At 49.4% G+C, this 22608-nt stretch overlaps 1 protein-coding gene across 1 annotated transcript; it reads left to right on the top strand.

The window, feature by feature from the left end:
- The first annotated feature begins 14 nt into the window (after positions 1-14).
- ehmt2 (euchromatic histone-lysine N-methyltransferase 2) lies at positions 15-21919 on the top strand. The gene is given in 31 exon segments (XM_066666934.1): positions 15-176; positions 1033-1075; positions 1782-1865; positions 2091-2305; positions 3556-3628; positions 3722-3807; positions 5067-5261; positions 5337-5408; positions 5542-5626; positions 6581-6679; positions 7147-7280; positions 7761-7904; positions 8361-8668; positions 9151-9402; positions 9685-9767; positions 10453-10559; positions 10658-10780; positions 10888-10989; positions 12027-12131; positions 12837-12878; positions 12880-12992; positions 13922-13990; positions 13992-14090; positions 14407-14491; positions 14493-14552; positions 14783-14860; positions 15156-15271; positions 15877-15963; positions 16187-16265; positions 16630-16805; positions 20563-21919. Coding segments are annotated over 31 exon segments (3519 nt in total). The 5' UTR covers positions 15-149; the 3' UTR covers positions 20741-21919.
- The last annotated feature ends 689 nt before the right edge of the window (positions 21920-22608 follow it).

Raw genomic sequence — 22608 nt, forward strand, 5'->3', positions numbered from 1 at the left:
ATTTTGAAATCCGCCCGGTGTTCGGAGCCATTTTCAGCAGCGCTGCGCTCTTGTGTCAGTTTTTCTCCTCCTCTCCCTTTCAATCCTTCTCTATCTTTTTTCCTTGTTTTTCTTTGTTATTCTCTCTCTGTCTCCGGGCCGGGAGCAGTATGTCGACTGAAGGAGGGGTGCAGGAGGTGAGAGAGAAGGAAGAGCAGGTGTGAAACCCGCAGGAGAGAGAGTTAAACACAGAGAGAGAGAGAGGGGCTGGAAACTCACGGCTCTTTTCTCATCGTGTTTATAAAAAGAGCTGAAACAAACTCGCCGAGCCGCGTTAAAGGTGCTGTAGGCGTTTATCAGAGCCGCGGGTCGGTGTGGGTGTGTAGAGTCGGTGCAGTGTTGTTGAAAAAGTGGTGATTTTTCTGGAGTTATTTAATTGTATTCGGGTATTAAAACTGCAGTCAGTTATTTATAATGGTGCAAACGGTCCCTCTATTTTTAAAGGCACAGTCAGTAACTCTGAAGAGCACACAGTCATTTAAAAAAAGTTATTTACGTCACTTCTGAAAGGTGAAGTCAATTTTTTAAAGGTTCAGTCATTCATTTGTTCCAATTGCAGTACATTTTACTTTAAAGGTGGAATCAATCATTTTAAAGCAGTTTAAAGGTGCAGTCTTGTATTAAAGGGTTAAATCGTCACTCATTTTTTATCACCAAAATATAGCCAACAGTATTTATGAAGAAGATATAATAGCCTTTTCCTTGTAACATGCCGCACAGGAGATGAAGAACTAAATGCCCCTTCATGTGAACCAGTTTATTCTCCATGGAGTGGGTCCTACCCCATGGCCGTGACTATGTTTAAATAGGTTCAGTACAGAATATCAGACACGTCCCGGTGGACACACATACACACACACACACACACACACAGAGTCAGTGTAACAACTTATTGATAACACAAAGAATAATTGGAGAAAGCTACTGACTGCAGCTTTAATGTTTAATCTGTCTTTATTTAAATGATTCTTTTTGTCGTTATTATTTTTTTAGGCTTCGTCTGATAAAAGCCCTGCACACTCCTCTAAACCCATGGGTGAGTGTCTGTACTTACTTTTACCACATTGAGGGGTGACAGTGTGTTCTCTGATTCATCACGTGACCTCAGTTTCATGTGGCTGAATGCAATCAGATCCTCACAGCAATGTTCCAGCGTCTAGTCCAAAGCTTTTGCACAAGAGCAGAGACAGTTACTGCAGTGACACTGACGTGGTGGTGGTGTGTTAGTGTGTGTTGTGCTGGTGTAGAGTGGATCAGACACAGCAGTGCTGCTGGAGTTTTTAAACCCTGTGTCCACTCTCTGTCCACTCTGTGAGACACTCCTCCCTCGTTGGTCCACCTTGTAGATGTAGAGTCAGAGACAGTAGCTCATCTGTCGCTGCACAGTGTGTGTCGCCCGTCCTCTAGTCCTTCATCAGTGACACAGGACGCTGTCGGCTGGATGTTTTTGGTCGGTGGACTGTTCTCGGTCCAGACGCTGAGGGGTTTAAAAACTCCAGCAGCACTGCTGTGTCTGATCCACTCTACACCAGCACAACACACACTAACACACCACCACCACGTCAGTGTCACTGCAGCGCTGAGAATGATCCACCACCACATCACACCTGCTCTGTGGGTGTCCTGAGTGCTGAGGAACAGGGGGAGAGGGGGGTATTAAAGTGGACAGTGGAGCTGAGAGAGTGGACAGTGAGTGGAGAAACACTGTTGGTTTACTTTTTTTAATGTCCTGGGGATTACAGGCAGCATGTTGATGAAGGGAAAAGAGAGGGACGAGAAAGACGCTCAGAAACCAGCAATGTCCAGCTCCACCAAACCCTTCACAGGTAAACACACACACACACATACACACACACCCACACACACAGGGGATTTTTCTAATAAATTGGCCAGTGTAATATTGTTGAGATTCTTTTGTATTATTTCTTATACAATTAATCTGTATCTCTTTCTCTGTCTGTGTCTCTCTCTCTCTCTCTCTGTCTCTCTCTCTCTCTGTCTCTCTCTCTCTCTGTATCTCTCTCTCTCTCTCTCTCTCTCTGTGTGATCAGGTCATGCTGCTAAAAGTCTTCCTCCCTCCTCCCCGTCCTCCTCCATTTCGGGTCGAGCGAAGATGAGTGTGTGTGGTCCAGGCAGTAAAAGCTCTGCCCCCTCCTCCTCTTCATCCTCCTCTTCCTCCCTTTCATTATCATCCCCGTCTTCTGCTGCTACGCCACCTAAAGTCCACCGCGCCCGTAAGACCATGAACAGACCACCGCTCACTCAGGTGAGACAGAAACTACTGGGTCTCAGGGGAGTCATTTCCTGGGGGTTGAGCTGGGTCTCGTGGGGCTGACTCTAGTCGAGTGGAGTCCAGAAAAGCTGAGCTGAGTCAGACCGAGTGTATTTAAGTCCAGAACAGTCCAATACAGTGGAGCCGAGTGCAGCAGAAGTACAGTTGAGTCTAGTAAATCAAGTTGAGTCGAGTAGAATCCAGAAGACCCGAGCCCAGTCCAAAGAGTTGAGTCTGTAAAGTCAAGTCTCGAAGAGCTGAGCTGAGTCAGACCAAGTGTAGTTCAGTCCAGAAGATTCCAGTCTAGTTCAGTCCAGAAGAGTCGAGTTGAGTAGAGTGAGGTGCAGTCCATAAGAGTTGAGTCAGAAGAATCAAGTTGAAAACAGTCATGAAGAATTGAGTCCAGTCCAGTCCAGTAGATTCGGGTCCGGTCCAGTTGAGTTCAGGCCCGTCTCAGCTGAGTTCAGTCCAGTCTAGTGCAGTAGAGTCATGTTCAATAGAGTCGAGTCAAGCTCAGATAAATCAAGTTAAATCCGGTCCAGTGGAGTTGAGTAGACTTCAGTCCAGTCGAGTCAGTAGAGTCGTGTCTAGTCCAGTCGAGTCAGTAGAGTCGTGTCTAGTCCAGTCGAGTCAGTAGAGTCGTGTCCAGTCGAGTCAGTAGAGTCGTGTCCAGTCGAGTCAGTAGAGTCGTGTCTAGTCTAGTCCAGTCGAGTCAGTAGAGTCATGTCTATTCCAGTCCAGTAGAGTCATGTCTATTCCAGTCGAGTCAGTAGAGTCGTGTCTAGTCCAGTAGAGTCGTGTCTATTCCAGTCGAGTCAGTAGAGTCGTGTCTATTCCAGTCGAGTCAGTAGAGTCGTGTCTAGTCCAGTCCAGTAGAGTCGTGTCTAGTCCAGTCTAGTCCAGTAGAGTCGTGTCTAGTCCAGTCTAGTCCAGTAGAGTCGTGTCTAGTCCAGTCGAGTCAGTAGAGTCGTGTCTAGTCCAGTCGAGTCAGTAGAGTCGTGTCTAGTCCAGTCGAGTCAGTAGAGTCGTGTCTAGTCCAGTCGAGTCAGTAGAGTCGTGTCTGGTCCAGTCGAGTCAGTAGAGTCGTGTCTGGTCCAGTCGAGTCAGTAGAGTCGTGTCTGGTCCAGTCGAGTCAGTAGAGTCGTGTCTGGTCCAGTCCAGTAGAGTTTAATCCAGGTGTGTGTTTATTTGTCCTGTTAATGGATATTCTGTGTGTGTGTGTGTGTGTGTTTGTTTGTTTTCAGGTGCGCTCTGTCGAAGCATCTGCAGTAACTCCTGTAAGACCAGCCACAAACAGCACTTCAGACTCTGACACAGGTTTATGTCTCTCTCTCTCTCTCTCTCTCTCTCTCAGTATTGAGCTCTTGGTTGTGATTCTTACTGTGTAATTTTGTCCCTGTGTGTGTGCAGTAGTGAAGAAACGGAAGATGGGGATTGACTCCATTGCGCCCGCTACAGACAAAAGTCCAGTTAAAGTGTCTGTCACACAACCAGAGGTGAGAGATCTAGAGAGGGCCAGAATAAAGTGGCCAGTGAGTGTCAGTAGAGGGGGGTGTTTCTGATAAAGTGGCCAGTGAGTGTCAGTAGAGGGGGGTGTTTCTGATAAAGTGGCCAGTGAGTGTCAGTAGAAGGGGGTGTTTCTGATAAAGTGGCCAGTGAGTGTCAGTAGAGGGGGGTGTTTCTGATAAAGTGGCCAGTGAGTGTCAGTAGAAGGGGGTGTTTCTGATAAAGTGGCCAGTGAGTGTCAGTAGAGGGGGGTGTTTCTGATAAAGTGGCCAGTGAGTGTCAGTAGAAGGGGGTGTTTCTGATAAAGTGGCCAGTGAGTGTCAGTAGAGGGGGGTGTTTCTGATAAAGTGGCCAGTGAGTGTCAGTAGAAGGGGGTGTTTCTGATAAAGTGGCCAGTGAGTGTCAGTAGAAGGGGGTGTTTCTGATAAAGTGGCCAGTGAGTGTCAGTAGAGGGGGGTGTTTCTGATAAAGTGGCCAGTGAGTGTCAGTAGAGGGGGGTGTTTCTGATAAAGTGGCCAGTGAGTGTCAGTAGAGGGGGGTGTTTCTGATAAAGTGGCCAGTGAGTGTCAGTAGAGGGGGGTGTTTCTGATAAAGTGGCCAGTGAGTGTCAGTAGAGGGGGGGTGTTTCTGATAAAGTGGCCAGTGAGTGTCAGTAGAAGGGGGTGTTTCTGATAAAGTGGCCAGTGAGTGTCAGTAGAGGGGGGTGTTTCTGATAAAGTGGCCAGTGAGTGTCAGTAGAGGGGGGTGTTTCTGATAAAGTGGCCAGTGAGTGTCAGTAGAAGGGGGTGTTTCTGATAAAGTGGCCAGTGAGTGTCAGTAGAGGGGGGTGTTTCTGATAAAGTGGCCAGTGAGTGTCAGTAGAGGGGGGTGTTTCTGATAAAGTGGCCAGTATGTGTCAGTAGAGGGGGGTGTTTCTGATAAAGTGGCCAGTGAGTGTCAGTAGAGGGGGGTGTTTCTGATAAAGTGGCCAGTGAGGGTCAGTAGAGGGGGGTGTTTCTGATAAAGTGGCCAGTGAGTGTCAGTAGAGGGGGGTGTTTCTGATAAAGTGGCCAGTGAGTGTCAGTAGAGGGGGGTGTTTCTGATAAAGTGGCCAGTATGTGTCAGTAGAGGGGGGTGTTTCTGATAAAGTGGCCAGTGAGTGTCAGTAGAGGGGGGTGTTTCTGATAAAGTGGCCAGTGAGTGTCAGTAGTAGCAGGTTGTGTTTGTGATAAAGAGGGTTATGATTTTATGTTATATATATATTTTATAGCTGAAAGCGCCGGTGACGTCTCAGACTGTATCCCCTGAGGCGGGGAAGGCAGCGAAGGCAGAGCCGGTTGCCAAAGCGACCAAAGAGCCATGCGGCGTTTGGCTGGAGGACTTGGATGATGAAGCGGACGAGGAGGACTTCCACCTGATGTACAATAGCTACTCAGGAGACGACGTCATCTATTCGGACAGTAAGGTACTGACTGCGAGGAGTGTGTGTGTGTGTGTTTTCCTTTACCATGTGACTAATGAATTGTCTGTGTTTCTGCAGTCTGATGATGGGATGATGGAGGGTCCGATGGACGTCCGGATGGGCAGAGACATGACTCACCTGTCTGATCAGGTGAGCACCGTCAGCCAATCACAAGCTCTCTCTAGCTCCTTCATCTCGGCCCTTAAATGAGACACGAGGCTGAGATTTCTGCAGGGCGTTACGTCATTAATCTTGAGTGTGTATAATTGTTTTATTGACTCAGGCGTCTCCGCCTCGGCCGCCGAGAGCAGGTCTGAAGAAGAAATCGTCGGGGAAAGGCCGGGACACGCGAGCCTCAGCAGAATCAGGTGCTTTTACCCAATCCCCTGTGATCCAGTGTGTGTAGACAGTGATGGGGAGAAGTTTGAGGCAGAGAAACCTGTGCACTTAGATTTCTTTCCAGTGGTGAATGGAACCAGACGTCTCCTGGTGTACTACACACACCTAGCACTTTGCTGAATAATCCTTACTAATTAGTTCAACTTGTACAAATTAGTTCAAAATAACCTAAAGGTGAGGCAGCGTGCAAACGGCGAGTGAAGAGTTTATTGGGCGCTGCATTCGTTCTGAGCTCCATCAGGAAATAGCTGCAGAAGACTGTGTTCAGATGATTTACAGATGTTTCAGTGTTAGAGGTGGGGAACATAGCGTATTATACTTCATTTTTAAGTTGTTGTTTTTCTACTATCCAACAGTTACCATAAGACAACAAAAAGTAGAAGAATGAGTTTTAAATTACAGTTATGTTCCACTAAATAAAATGTACATTCTCATGTTTAGCAGCTCAGACTTCTCCACAAGGGGGTGCCATCAACGTTCGGTAGAGTTTTTCCCGATTCAGTTGGAATCTAGAAGATGGTAAAACATTGGTAAATTTGAAAACATACAAATTCCTTTGGCACTATGTTGCCACACAGCATCCTGTGTGTGTATCCCTCCACTGTCAACTGGAATACTTTCTCTGAGGAGCATTAGAGATGGACGTCTGGTTCCGTTCACTCCCCACTGTGAATGTTTCTGACCCTGTTACTGGGAACTGAGCATTTCACCCTGAGCCCACTCTTCGTCACCGCGGCCACATTTCACCTGTGTGTTATTCAGTGTAATCCTCTTTAAGGTGAGATTCTGGTTGTTACAGTGTGTGTGTGTGTGTGTGTGTGTGTGTGTGTGTGTGTGTGTGTGTGTGTGTGTGTGTGTGTGTGTGTGTGTGTGTGTGTGTGTGTGTGTGTGTGTGTGTGTGTGTGTTCTAACTGTTGAAACAGCAGGTGCTCCAGCAGGGGGCTCTACTGATTACACTGAGGTTCCTCTGGGGTCTCTGGACATCTCCGCTCCTGACAGCCTCACGCTCTCGCCTCACGCAGGTGTGTGTTTGACACTTTCCAACAGGATTCGGGGGTTTGGCCAAACCTTATTGATGATTTTCTCTGATTATTGAAGCAGTGCTTTTGAAAAACACAAACACTTCACCTAAAGATAACAGGACTTTATTAATCACATTACCACGCCGCGTAACAGGCCACTGGCCTTTCAGGTTCTATAAAAATATGTGACAGACTGCAGAAACAGCTTGGGAACCATAGCAACCACCTTATCTACAATATAGCCTCCAATTAGCAACAGCTTGGGACACCTTGGCAACTACCTGTAATACCATAGCAGCCACTTAGCAACAACTCTAGATATTTTAGAAACTTGAAATACCATAGCAACCACATAGCAACAGTTTGGGAAACCAAACAACCACCCAGAATACCATAGCAGGCACTTAACGTGGTTATGCTCAGTGGCGTGTGGTGTCTGAGGTTGTGATGCATGTGCACTATTGTAGATGGCAGTGACAGAGAGATGGAGAGGATGGAGGAGTTGCCGCTGTGTAGCTGTAGGATGGAGGCTCCTCGTGTGGAGAGACTCGCCTCACAGACACAGCGCACCTGCATGGCCATCGAGAGCATCAACGGACAGGTCAGTAGTGTGGGGGTGTGTGTGGTACCATGTTATTCAAGGACTACTCATGGGTTGCAGTGGCTGATTGTCTGGTTTCAGAGCGCAGCACTAATGTAAACAAATGGGAAAGACAGAAAAATGTATCTCGTACACAGCTCCTCTCCCTGCGCCGGAGAGAGTCTCACAGCACTCAGAAGCACAGACACCCACCACCTCTTTGTGTCAGGGGTACAGGATCCCACTGTGGAGGTTAATGAGAAGGAAAAGAAAGTTATCCTCTGTTAGCCACATTAGCATTTTCATCATAGGATCTAATGGAAAAACTGTTAGCACGAGTCTGAGTGAGTTAGTCACACACAGGTCATACACAAATATGGCGGCTTCTCTACACTGTAGAACATGGCAGTTAAATACTTCACTGTGAATGAGTAAATTCTCTCTCTCTCTCTCTCTCTCTCTCTCTCTCTCTCTCTCTCTCTCTCTCTCTCTCTCTCTCAGCTGGTGGCCTGCACTAATCAGATTATGAAGGGGGAGACGATGCGTCCCTCCAGTCGAGTGTCTCTGATGGTCCTGTGTGAAACTCATCGCTCGCACATGGTCAAACACCACTGCTGCCCCGGCTGTGGTTACTTCTGCCTCTCGGTACAGTTACGCCACAATAAAAGTCCTGCTAAGCGCTCACAACCTTCGCTTACAGCCATTGATTTTATAAGAATTCATTCTAAATGTGATGTGTGTAATGTTCATTGTTTCCCACTCGCTGACATTTAAAATGTCAATATTTAAAAAGTTTAAATTAATTTTGATAAAAAGAAATGGAAATTCGTACTCCTCCGTGCCCTAATTTTCTCCTCTGTAAATGCTCTGGTGAGATTTCTGGACGCTGTGCTCCAGCAGAGGGCACTGCAGGGCAGTTTCAGAGTCTCTGCTCAGGTCATTTCAGTGAAGGAAACAAAGACTACTGCAGCCGTCTAAAGGCTTCACCACCACAAACGGGAAGGAGGCCGTATTTACTCATCAGTGTTTTAATGGGGAAAGATTTTAAAGGGACGTTTCTTGTGGAGTGTTGTTGTAGAGATGTGTGTGTGTTACATTTAGGGGACGTTTCTGGAGTGCTGTCCCGACGTACGTATAACCCACCGATTCCACGGCGGCTGTGTGTCCGTTCTGGTTGGGGGACGGAGCCGAGGCGGAGGGGGCGGCGGCCTGTTGTTCTGTCCTCACTGCGGAGAAGACGCCTCCGAGGCTCAGGAGGTCACCATCCCTCCAGCAACACCATCGCCGGGGGCAACCGTGGTGACGGCAACTGCCTCCTCCACCACGGCCACACCCTCTTTACTACCGTCCACTCTCGCAGCTGCGTCCATGGCGCCTAGCAACGAGAAGAGGACCGGCGAGCCAATCAGGTGAGGGGAAAACACCACAGATGGGGAACATGGGGAACTTCCTTTTAGCGGGCTGCTCCTGGGTGGTGCTTCATTGATTGTAGACGCTCCTTTCAACTTCACGGTTGCTCTGTAGCAGCTCTGCACCAGTCTGCAGTGATATCAGAGGAGCTGCTGGACTTTAGTTACATTTAGGGCCTCGTTCTCCTTCAGAAGAGTTCCACAATCAGAGATCACCCCCCTCTCCTCACTCTTGTTCGTACCTTCCACTGTAAATGCTGCCATAGCCTCAGCTGCTGGAATGTAAATGACTGACCCTATAAGGTGGAACTGAACATTTATGATGTGGAACTCCAGAGACATCAGCTGCTGCTCGTGCTGGAGATTCACAAGCCGTCATAACCTTCTGATTATAGTGTGTGATTAATACCATGGTATTCCTTTGATGTGCTGGTAAAGTTAAAGATATTTGATCATTTGTTTATTGATTCTTTTTTATTCAGTGCCAGAATGCACTGGCGAGGTGAGTCGAGAAAGGGGGCGGAGCTTCAGGTACCGCCTCCCAGCTCTTCTGCCGTTGCTGCGGTGGGAGTGGGTGTGGCCGAGGATGTGGTTGCCCAGGGCGATGGGGGCGTGGACAGCGTTGGCCCCTCCCTTGTCCTCCCCAATGGCAAACCAGTCTGCCCCAGTGCACTCCCTGCAGGGGACAGGAGGGTGGCGCTACAGCGGGCAATCCTCACCCAGGACACAGAGCGGTAACACGCACACACACACACACACACACACCAGTACACACTGTTTGTCCAGATGTTTGTAGATGCTACTCATCCACTGTCCCATTCCATTTGAGCGCTTCTCTGTGGAGGGACAAGCTTTGTGAATCCACACTAAGGGCATTTTAAAAGGTGCCTACAAACTTTTGGACACGTTGTGTATTTGCTGACACACCTTAGACACTCCCTCATTTGTCTTCTGATTGGCTTGGGTACGTTTTACAGTCGTAATGAGGCCTTTTTCCTTGCGCTCTGATTGGTCAGGAGGAAGAAGCTGAGGTTCCACCCCCGCCAGCTTTACCCAGCAGCCAAGCAAGGGGAGATCCAGAAGATTCTGCTCATGCTCAGTACGTACACGATTTACCCAAGTCAGCGCCGCCCGAGTGTGTGTGTGTGTGTGTGTTAAACCCAGGTTAAACCCCCTCTCTCTCTTTCTCTCTCTCTCTCTGGTCTCTGGTCTCTCATTCTCTCTTTCTCTCTGGTCTCTGGTCTCTCATTCTCTCTTTCTCTCTGGTCTCTCTCTCTCTCTCTCTCTCTCTCTCTCTCTCTCTCTCTCTCTCTCGCTTTGGTCTCTCATTCTCTCTTTCTCTCTCTCTCTGGTCCCCCATTTTCTCTTTCTCTCGCTCTCTCTCTGGTCTCTCATTCTCTCTTTCTCTCTGGTCTCTTTCTCTCTCTCTCTCTCTGGTCTCTTTCTCTCTCTCTCTCTCTGGTCTCTTATTTCCTCGCTCTCTCTCTGGTCTCTCTTTCTCTCTGGTCTCTCTTTCTCTCTTGCTTTGGTCTCTCATTCTCTCTTTCTCTCTCTGGTCTCTTATTTCCTCTCTCTCTCTCGCTTTGGTCTCTCTTTCTTTCTCTCTCTCTTTTCTCTCATTCTCTCTCTCTCTCTCTCTCTGGTCTCTCATTCTCTCTCTGGTCTCTTTCTCTCTCTCATTCTCTCTCTGATTCGCTCTCTGATTTCTCTCTCTCTCTCTCTCTCTCTGGTCTCTCATTCTCTCTCTGGTCTCTCTCTCTCTGGTCTCTCATTCTCTCTCTCAGTGGAGGGGATAGACCCCTGTTATCAGCCTGATTCTCAGAATCGTCGCTCTGCTCTTCACGCCGCTGCTCAGCGTGGGTTTCTGGACGTCTGCTACCTGCTCATACAGGTACCCTCCTGAAAATCACAGCCCTGATCTGGATTTACACACACTGCCCACACTGCGCTTCACTGGACTATAAGCCGTTGTTTGTTGGTGATTTTTAGGCGGGCGCCAAAGTAGACGCTCAGGATAAAAGTCTGAGGACCCCGCTGCTGGAGGCCATCATCAATAACCAGGTGGAGGTGGCCCGCTTCCTCATGCAGCACGGAGCCTGTGTGTATCACGTGGTGAGAGAAAACTCACACAGTACACACACAAACATAATATACACACACAATACATTCACACACACACAGGCACATTTACACTGTCTCTCTCTCTCTCTCTCTCTCAGGAGGAGGATGGCTCCACTGGTCTTCATCACGCTGCTAAACTGGGGAATCTGGAGATCGTCACACTGTTACTGAACACTGGGCAGGTGGACATCAACGCTCAGGTACCAGCTGGGTTTATGTCTCTCTTTTATTTAAAGACTACAGGACAGTTTTCTGCGACACCAAGGTCCCACACAGAAGTGAAGCCCGACGCCGCAGGCTGACACACACCTCCACTCTTCTCCACACGGCCGCAGCACGTTTCACCACCGGAGATTTTCCCCTCTCACATCCGTTGGTGCTCAGTGCTCAAAAACACACAGGAAAAAACGTAGTACTTTGTGTTTGTTCCTTTCCTGGCACCTCCTGTGAACTACACTCTGTTCTGATTAGAACCCCATACTCCCTGCATAGGGCACTACACTGCAGTTACACCCCCACACCACTAGGGGTGCAGTAGGGTTACGTTTATCAGTCGTTAAAGTGCTCTATTTAGGGAGTAGGTCGTTGATTGGGGGCAGAGCAGAGTTTGCATGAGGTTCCAGGAACGAAACTAAAACAAAGTCGGCACAACTTTCCCACGTGGTGTCACTTCTCGCTGTGAGTTTTTTTTGTTTGTTTTTTCACCCCAGAGGTCTGTAATTTTTCAGTTGTTATTCCACCTCGTGTCTGAGGAAAGTCTCTGTCTGTGAAATGTGCTGCTGTGTGCGGAGGAGAGGAGTTTCTGTACTCATTTGGGTTCAACTTCAACAATGTCCCTGCCACTACTGACCAATCACAGTCTGCAGTCCGTGTCGACGTGGCACATGGTTATGTTTCCGGAGAGGTGCGCGTCACGGCAACGCATTGCCTACGGTGTAGGGTTTGACACAGACGTATAAACTGGGCTTTAACACTACTACACAGTGTAGAGGAGGATGTTAGATTCAGCCCCTGGTGGTGTGGGGGTGTAACTGCAGAGCGACACAGACCTCAGCGCAGACGAATAAACGCTCACAACGGCGTAGGGCCGTTAAACCCTGCCTTGAGTTAATGCAGAAGCATAAATCAGCCTTGAGACTTCCTCATGTAGTACAACTGAGTCTATTAAATAATCATATATTGACATTTCTCTCTCTCACTGTGTGTGTGTGTGTGTGTGTGTGTGTGTGTGTGGTAGGACAATGGAGGGTGGACTCCTATCATCTGGGCGGCTGAACACCGACACACAGAGATCATCAGAGCTTTACTGAACAGAGGAGCTGACGTCACACTCAAAGACAAGGTCTCTCTCTCTCTCTCTCTCTCTCTCTCTCTCTCTCTCTCTCTCTCTCTCTCTCTCTCTCTCTGTGTTCTCTCTGTATTTTTCTCTCTGTTTCTCTCTCTATTTCTCTCTCGATGTACGATGTGGTCTCCTGTTCGCTCTGAGCTTGGGGCGTACGTAAGGTCAAGCCAGAGGGTGAGATCAGGTGCTGAGTCAATATAGATTCATCAATATAGATCATTATCATGAGTGTGTCCACTAGGGGGCAGCCTCCACCAGAATATATAACCCTGCCCCTACAGTCTGTATCAGTGTTTCCATTATTATTTCTCTCTCTCTCTCTCTCTCTCTCTCTCTCTCTCTCTTTCTCTCTTTCTTTCTTTCTCTCCTCTTTCTTTCTTTCTCTCTCTCTCTTTCTCAATTTCTTTCTTTCTCTCTCTTTCTTTTCTTTCTCTCTCTCTCTTTCTTTCTCTCTCTTTCTCTCTCTTTCTTTCTCTTCCTCTCTTCTCTCTCTTTCTTTCTCTCTTTCTCTCCTTCTCTCTCTCTTTCTCTCTCTCTCTCTCTCTTTTCTTTCTTTCTCTCTCTCTTTCTTTCTTTTCTCCTCTCTCTTTCTTTCTTTCTTTCTCTCTCTCTCTCTTTCTCTCTCTCTCTCTCTCTCTCTCTCTCTCTCTCTCTCTCTCCTCTCTCTCTCTCTCTTCTCCTCTCTCTCTCTCTCTCTCTCTGTAGGAGATGAATGTGTGTCTACACTGGGCGTCTTACTCTGGGAGTTGCGGAGATAGCGGAGCTGGTGTTAAACGCTGGTTGTCCTCTGTCCAGTGTGAATCTTCACGGAGACACGCCGCTCCACATCGCGGCCCGAGAGTCGTATCACGACTGCGTCACGTCAGTAAACTCCACCTTTACCTCCTCCTCCTTCTCTTTCTGCTCCCTGCGTCAGCAGCAGAGAGCGGTGTTCTGGAGATTAAACCCTGTTCATCTGCTTCACTGTTGGGACGTCAGGTGTAGGGTTTTTGGGGGGACGTAAAATAGTAATTCAAACACTCTCCCGCTCTTTAGTCATTTTACCGTGACTGTCGAATCACATTCTCATTTAGTTCACCAGAGAAGAACCGAACAATGAAGCCGTGTGAAAGGTGAGGAGTTTATTGGGCGCTGCATTGTTTCTGAGCTCCATCAGGAACAAGCTGCAGAAGAGTGATGGGTTTGTTCTGTTCTTGGGGATGATGCTGTGTCCAGAACTCAGTGTGAGTGTGTGTTTAGACCAGTTACTGACGGGGGGTCAGTGTCAGAGTCGGGAACATGGTGCATTAACACATTTTTAGTTGAACGAATGTGAATTGTGGTTGTAGTACGACACAACGGTCACCGCAAAATGACATATTAATGTTGACTGTGACATCGGTGTTTAACACGGACTCGTCGCTGTCCGATTATAAACCTGTACCTCTGTGTGTTTGGATGATTATTTTACTACAGCATCTGAACACAGCAGCTGTCCTTCGCATTGTGAACGGTTCAGAGTGAACTGACCAATAGAAACGCTCCAAAATTACTCTGAATTACGTATCTCTACACTGACCTTCACTGAAATTAAGGAGGAGGTGTTCCCCTGTAAAGTTACTGTTTTGGGAGGTGCATGTTTCTAATTGGACAGACATGGACAGAGCCTTTAATGATGTTAATTGTTATTAATAAAGAGGCTGATGACTGGTTTCCCGTGGTCTGAGCTGATCTGGGCGAGTGGATCCGTAGAAACAGTCCGACGTGTTAAGTGTGTGTGTGTGTGTGTGTGTGCGCGCTGTCATCCACAGATTGTTCCTCTCTCGAGGAGCGGATATTGACGTGGTGAACCGGGAGGGGGACACGCCCCTCTCTCTGGCCGCGCTCTGATTCGCCGGTGTGGGTGGCGCTGCAGATCAACCGGAAGTTACGACGAGGAGTGGCCAATCGGATCGTCCGCACGGAGAGGATCATCTGCAGGTCAGTCTCAGTCACTGGAGGGAAGGGCTTTCATCCCGAGTGGGGTCCTCTCTGCACAGCAGTGAGGATTTGATGGCATTCAGCCTTCACATAAAGCCTGGCCCACTCTTGACATTGGGCATGAAGACCTCAGGCTCTTGTGCAGCTGCTCCGTTAGTTAGAGCAACAGTGTCTATGTTTGAAATGTAGTTTGGGCTGGAGATTTTTCCTGGATTTGGCAACGCACTTTAAATTCAAGTCAGTTGTGGTTCAGTCTCTTAGCTCTGTGTATTTTTATTGTGTGTGTGTGTGTGTGTGTGTGTGTGTGTGTGTGCAGCGATGTAGCGCAGGGTTATGAGAACGTTCCCATCCCGTGTGTGAACGGAGTTGACGACGAAGGCTGTCCTTCAGATTATAAATACAATCGCCGAGAACTGTGAGACCTCTGCCATGAACATAGACCGCAACATCACGCACCTACAGGTACACACACACACACACACCTCTACAGGTACACACACACATACACACACCTCTACAGGTACACACACACACACACACCTCTACAGGTACACACACACACACACACCACACCTCTACAGGTACACACACACACACACACACATTTATGTTTAATACAGAAAATGTATGTAAACGTGATATTGAATAATCTAAGTAGCAGTGTGTGTGTGTGTGTGTGTGTGTGTTTTAAGCACTGTAGCTGTACTGATGACTGCTCGTCCAGTAACTGTCTGTGTGGACAACTCAGCATCCGCTGTTGGTACGACAAGGTAAGCACCTGTGTGTGTGTGTGTGTGTGTGTGTGTGTGTGCTGGAGAAGGTTAATCACCTAGTTGTTGGATATGGAGAAGATGTCCTGTGTCCTGTGACAGAGCTGTGTGAATGCCCCACAAACACCCCCTGCATTAAAGAACTGTGCATTAGTAGAAACTGCACTATGTAACTTTGGAGGACGGTAGTGTTGTTCTGTTAGAGAGTGAAGAGTCCATTAATCTCTCTCTCTCTCTCTCTCTCTCTCTCTCTCTCTCTCTCTCTCTCTCTCTCTCTCTCTCTGTGTGTGTGTAGGACCAGCGCCTCCTGCAGGAGTTTAATAAGATCGAGCCGCCGCTGATATTCGAGTGTAACCTGGCCTGCTCCTGTTATAAAACCTGTAAGAACCGAGTGGTGCAGGCGGGAATTAAGTGAGTCACCAACCAGCCGTTACATTACAAACACCCTCTCGTATCTCCACCCACTGTCCACTCTCTCAGCTCCACTGTCCACACAGGAGCACTGTGTAGCTCTACACTTACAGCCTGTACTCCAGCTGTTACTCTGCATACTTTAATACCCCCCTCTCCCCCTGTTCTTCAGCGCTCAGGACCCCCACAGAGCAGGTGTGACGTGGTGGTGGGTCATTCTCAGCGCTGCAGTGACACTGACGTGGTGGTGGTGTGTTAGTGTGTGTTGTGCTGGTGTAGAGTGGATCAGACACAGCAGTGCTGCTGGAGTTTTTAAACCCCTGAGAACAGTCCACCGACCAAAAACATCCAGTCGACAGCGTCCTGTGTCACTGATGAAGGACTAGAGGACGAGCGACACACACTAACACACCACCACCACGTCAGTGTCACTGCAGCGCTGAGAATGACCCACCACCACATCACACCTGCTCTGTGGGGGTCCTGACTTTTTTTTTGTTGTTGTTTTTGAGGACTGTTTATATTCATAGGGAAACCTGCAGTGAAATCACACCCAGAGCAGGGCTTTAATCCTCTTCTACACATTGTGTGTGTGTGTGTTTCAGGGTGCGTCTGCAGCTCTACCGCACTGAGAAGATGGGCTGGGGCGTCCGAGCTCTTCAGGACATTCCTCAGGGCAGCTTCATCTGCGAGTGAGGAATTCTCTCCATCTCCTCATGTGTCGCTCTCTCTGTCGCTCTGTTTTTCCCTCTTTCTCACATCATAAACATTCCCTTCTCTTTTCATTTCTTCTTTCTCTCTCTCTCTCTCATTCTGTTCCACTTGTTTTTATTTCTACTTTTCAGTTCACTGTTTGTGTTTTACTCACTCTGTGTGTGTGTGTGTGTGTGTGTGTGTGTGTGTGTGTGTGTGCAGGTATGTTGGAGAGCTGATCTCAGATGCAGAGGCTGATGTGAGGGAAGATGATTCGTATCTGTTTGATTTGGACAATAAGGTAAACACTGATTAATCCTAATAAAACTGTTTACACACTTTAACCCTTTAAGACCCAATGAGGTCATAAAACCTGCTGTGTGTTTGTGTGTTTTTTTTTTTTTTTTTTGAGAAGTGGTGTGTGTGTGTGTGTGTGTGGTCTAACACAGCCAGTAATATCAGACCCGACACACAGATCCGGATAGAGTTCTTGTCTGTGTTTGTTCCTCCTCTCCAGGGCGGAGGTGTGTGAAAACGCTGGTGTCTCTGTTCTCGTGTGGACGAGGAAAACTGATCTGTTCTGAAACTGTCTTCTGAGAGACGTTCACACACCAAAAACCTGCATCATGTAACTCTCTCTCTCTCTCTCTCTCTCTCTCGTACAGGACGGGGAGGTGTACTGTATTGATGCTCGTTACTATGGCAACATCAGTCGCTTCATTAATCACCTGTGTGACCCCAACATCATCCCTGTCCGAGTATTCATGCTCCATCAGGACCTGCGCTTCCCCCGCATCGCCTTCTTCAGCTCCAGAGACATCCTCACGGGACAGGAGCTGGGGTAACAGAGACACACACACACACACACACACACACACACACGATCTCACTCAGTCACTCACTCACTCACCCACCCCCCGCCTTCTTCAGCTCCAGAGACATCCTCACGGGACAGGAGCTGGGGTAACAGACACACACACACACACACACACACACACGATCTCACTCAGTCACTCACTCACCCACCCCCCCGCCTTCTTCAGCTCCAGAGACATCCTCACGGGACAGGAGCTGGGGTAACAGAGACACACACACACATACACACACACACACACACACGATCTCACTCAGTCACTCACTCACCCACCCCCCCGCCTTCTTCAGCTCCAGAGACATCCTCACGGGACAGGAGCTGGGGTAACAGACACACACACACACACACACACACACACACACACACACACGATCTCACTCAGTCACTCACTCACCCACCCCCCCGCCTTCTTCAGCTCCAGAGACATCCTCACGGGACAGGAGCTGGGGTAACAGAGACACACACACACATACACACACACACGCGCACGATCTCACTCAGTCACTCAGTCACTCACTCACCCACCCCCCGCCTTCTTCAGCTCCAGAGACATCCTCACGGGACAGGAGCTGGGGTAACAGAGACACACACACATACACACACACACGCGCACGATCTCACTCAGTCACTCAGTCACTCACTCACCCACCCCCCGCCTTCTTCAGCTCCAGAGACATCCTCACGGGACAGGAGCTGGGGTAACAGACACACACACACACACACACACACACACACACACACACACACACACGATCTCACTCAGTCACTCACTCACTCACCCACCCCCCGCCTTCTTCAGCTCCAGAGACATCCTCACGGGACAGGAGCTGGGGTAATACACACACACACACACACACACACACACACACACACACACGATCTCACTCAGTCACTCAGTCACTCACTCACCCACCCCCCCGCCTTCTTCAGCTCCAGAGACATCCTCACGGGACAGGAGCTGGGGTAACAGACACACACACACACACACGATCTCACTCAGTCACTCAGTCACTCACTCACCCACCCACCCGCCTTCTTCAGCTCCAGAGACATCCTCACGGGACAGGAGCTGGGGTAACAGACACACACACACACACACACACACACACACGATCTCACTCAGTCACTCACTCACTCACCCACCCCCCGCCTTCTTCAGCTCCAGAGACATCCTCACGGGACAGGAGCTGGGGTAATACACACACACACACACACACACACACACACACACACACACACGATCTCACTCAGTCACTCAGTCACTCACTCACCCACCCCCCCGCCTTCTTCAGCTCCAGAGACATCCTCACGGGACAGGAGCTGGGGTAACACACACACACTCACACACACACACACACACACACACACACACACATACACACACACACGCGCACGATCTCACTCAGTCACTCACTCACTCACTCACTCACCCACCCCCCGCCTTCTTCAGCTCCAGAGACATCCTCACGGGACAGGAGCTGGGGTAACACACACTCACAGACACACACACACACACACACACACACACACACACACACACACATATACACACACACACGCGCACGATCTCACTCAGTCACTCACTCACCCACCCCCCCGCCTTCTTCAGCTCCAGAGACATCCTCACGGGACAGGAGCTGGGGTAACAGACACACACACACACACACGATCTCACTCAGTCACTCAGTCACTCACTCACCCACCCACCCGCCTTCTTCAGCTCCAGAGACATCCTCACGGGACAGGAGCTGGGGTAACAGACACACACACACACACACACACACACACACGATCTCACTCAGTCACTCACTCACTCACCCACCCCCCGCCTTCTTCAGCTCCAGAGACATCCTCACGGGACAGGAGCTGGGGTAATACACACACACACACACACACACACACACACACACACACACACGATCTCACTCAGTCACTCAGTCACTCACTCACCCACCCCCCCGCCTTCTTCAGCTCCAGAGACATCCTCACGGGACAGGAGCTGGGGTAACACACACACACTCACACACACACACACACACACACACACACACACATACACACACACACGCGCACGATCTCACTCAGTCACTCACTCACTCACTCACTCACCCACCCCCCGCCTTCTTCAGCTCCAGAGACATCCTCACGGGACAGGAGCTGGGGTAACACACACTCACAGACACACACACACACACACACACACACACACACACACACACACATATACACACACACACGCGCACGATCTCACTCAGTCACTCACTCACCCACCCCCCCGCCTTCTTCAGCTCCAGAGACATCCTCACGGGACAGGAGCTGGGGTAACACACACTCACAGACACACACACACACACACACACACACACACACACACACACCACCTTCTTCAGCTCCAGAGACATCCTCACGGGACAGGAGCTGGGGTAACAGACACACACACACTCACTCACTCACTCACACACACATACACACACTCACTCACTCACACAAACACACACACACACTCTCACTCATTCACTCACTCACCCACCCACCGCCGCCTTCAGCTCCAGAGACATCCTCACGGGACAGGAGCTGGGGTAACAGACACACACACACACACACACACACGATCTCACTCAGTCACTCACTCACCCACCCCCCCGCCTTCTTCAGCTCCAGAGACATCCTCACGGGACAGGAGCTGGGGTAACAGACACACACACACACACACACACTCTCACTCATTCACTCACTCACCCACCCACCGCCGCCTTCAGCTCCAGAGACATCCTCACGGGACAGGAGCTGGGGTAACACACACTCACAGACACACACACACACACACACACACACACATATACACACACACACGCGCACGATCTCACTCAGTCACTCAGTCACTCACTCACCCACCCCCCCGCCTTCTTCAGCTCCAGAGACATCCTCACGGGACAGGAGCTGGGGTAACACACACTCACAGACACACACACACACACACACACACACACACACACACACCACCTTCTTCAGCTCCAGAGACATCCTCACGGGACAGGAGCTGGGGTAACAGACACACACACACTCACTCACTCACTCACACACACATACACACACTCACTCACTCACACACTCTCACTCATTCACTCACTCACCCACCCACCGCCGCCTTCAGCTCCAGAGACATCCTCACGGGACAGGAGCTGGGGTAACAGACACACACACACACACACACACACGATCTCACTCAGTCACTCACTCACCCACCCACCCGCCTTCTTCAGCTCCAGAGACATCCTCACGGGACAGGAGCTGGGGTAACAGACACACACTCACACACACACACACACACGATCTCACTCAGTCACTCAGTCACTCACTCACCCACCCCCCGCCTTCTTCAGCTCCAGAGACATCCTCACGGGACAGGAGCTGGGGTAACAGACACTCACAGACACACACTCACACACACACACACACACACACACACACACACCACCTTCTTCAGCTCCAGAGACATCCTCACGGGACAGGAGCTGGGGTAACAGACACACACACACTCACTCACTCACTCACACAAACACACACACACACTCTCACTCATTCACTCACTCACCCACCCACCGCCGCCTTCAGCTCCAGAGACATCCTCACAGGACAGGAGCTGGGGTAATACACACACACAGAGAGGACGGATGGGTCCCCTGTCCCTGTTGGTCATGTCTCTGTGTCCTGTGTGTTGCAGGTTTGATTACGGAGACCGGTTCTGGGACATTAAGAGTAAGTACTTCACCTGTCAGTGCGGATCGGAGAAGTGTAAACACTCGGCCGAAGCCATCGCTCTGGAGCAGAGTCGCCTCTCTCGCCTCGACACCTGCCCCGAGTCTGGGGAGACGCCGCTCGGCATGATGGGAAGCTCCTGAACCCGCGGGCGGGGGTCCGGCGTGGGCTTCACTGAAGAACGGACCGCTAGAAATACTCCCAAACGACTCAACACTTTCTTACATTGACTTCAGTTAAAGTTCAGAAGCTGTGTTTTATGTTCCTCCCCGTGTAAAGTCCTTATTTTGGAGATTTGAGTTCTTGTTTACGCTCTCACACGTCCACTTCAGAGAGGTGGAGACAGGTCGGGGGTCAGTCATTGGCTGCTACACTGAAGACCCGAGACTGACCAGTAAAGACTGACCACACAGGAGCACTCTGTATTTCTACAACGCCAGACCGCGGTGTAGCTGTTTCTCTGCATCATATTAGCCCCTGTCTGTGATTGGACAAACCCCTAACTGCCCCATCTGCAGTCTTTGGGTGTGTTCGGTGTACACCGAAGTTTTAAAGTGTTTTTATGTAGTGTATAATTGTAATTCAAAGTTCAGACATGCTCCCGCTCTGTTGTGGTGTGATGGTGACTGTCTTGTAGCTTTAAAGAGCACGATTCTCATCTTGGGTCCAGAGCCTACCCGGAGTCGCTGGGCGCAAGGCATGAGCACCCCCTGGAGGGGGCGCCAGACTGGGAGCTGTGACAGAGACACTACCTGCTGCAGCACGTTGGACCTGTAAACCAAATGATCATTTTTAATACGACACGAGTTACGACAGAACGCTAAAAGAGCGGAGAGTGTTTGAATTTTGAATTACAGTTAAACGCTACACACATTAACACTGAGTCTACACTCCATCATTGTTGCAATAACTACCCTGTCGTCACTTCTGTAGTCAGTGTATGCAGCAGTAACGACCCCATCTACAGTCTACAGTGCTCCTTTGACCCTCTTTATGACCTCAGAATGAATGGGCGGGGCTAAATATCTCTTAACTGGAGAACATCTGATTTCTGTGACATCACAAACCCTGACTCTGTATCAGTGTGTAGTATCTGTAAACGGACCGGGGAGTGTTTACAAACTGTATACGACTCCTGAGTTTTAAAGGAGCCGTGAGTTATTTTCTCAGTTAGACATTAAACTGCCCCCTAGTGGTCTTGTCGAGTTGTGGCAGGGATTTTGTACTAACCCTGGGGGGGGACCCTCTCTGTGGAGCAGGAACTGGCTCCTTCAGGGACGACGAAGTAGTTAGATTTGTGGACTCACACTTTACAGAAAACAAGGTAGAAATAATAAATCTTGATTTTCTTAAATAGTGTTGAATATTTTCTGTTGGTGAAAATCATGGACTGCACCTTTAAACTGAGAGCATGTTGTTCCTGTGTTTGTGTTTGTATACTCTAACGGACTTACGTGACCTCTAACACCAGAGGAGACACTGTAAGCCCCCAGAACCACATCTGGAGAGAGGTGAGGGACAGGGAGAGGACAGTGTCCATCTGATGGCTAATCAGTAACTTTAAAGTAACACTAGGTAGTATTTTAACCGTAAAAATCACAGCTTCAAATTCATCTGAAAAGCTCCACTGGGCAGTAAGAGGGAGAGTCGAGCTTCTGTCATAGCTGCTCCCTGCTCAGCACTGCAGAAACTGCACTATGTAACTTCTGGAGGAGGGTAGGAAACCACCTGTTTCAGATCATCTCCCTCGTCCACTGTTGGAGGTATGAACACAGCGACGGACACGGTTTAAATGTAGAGACATGTGGACTTACATCTTTCCAGTGGTGGGGAATGGACCCATACGTACATCTTCTTTTACGCTTTTCCATTTCAGGGTCGCGGTGGAATGGACCCAGACGTCTCTATATTGACAGCACACATCCAGCACCCTCACCCTGTCACTCACTCACTCACCCACACAGGAGTCACTTACACAGCTGTGGACACTTTCATCAAGTCACTTACACTG

The sequence above is a fragment of the Hoplias malabaricus genome, chromosome 4 (assembly GCF_029633855.1).
Source record: "Hoplias malabaricus isolate fHopMal1 chromosome 4, fHopMal1.hap1, whole genome shotgun sequence".
NCBI classification, from domain to species: domain Eukaryota; kingdom Metazoa; phylum Chordata; class Actinopteri; order Characiformes; family Erythrinidae; genus Hoplias; species Hoplias malabaricus.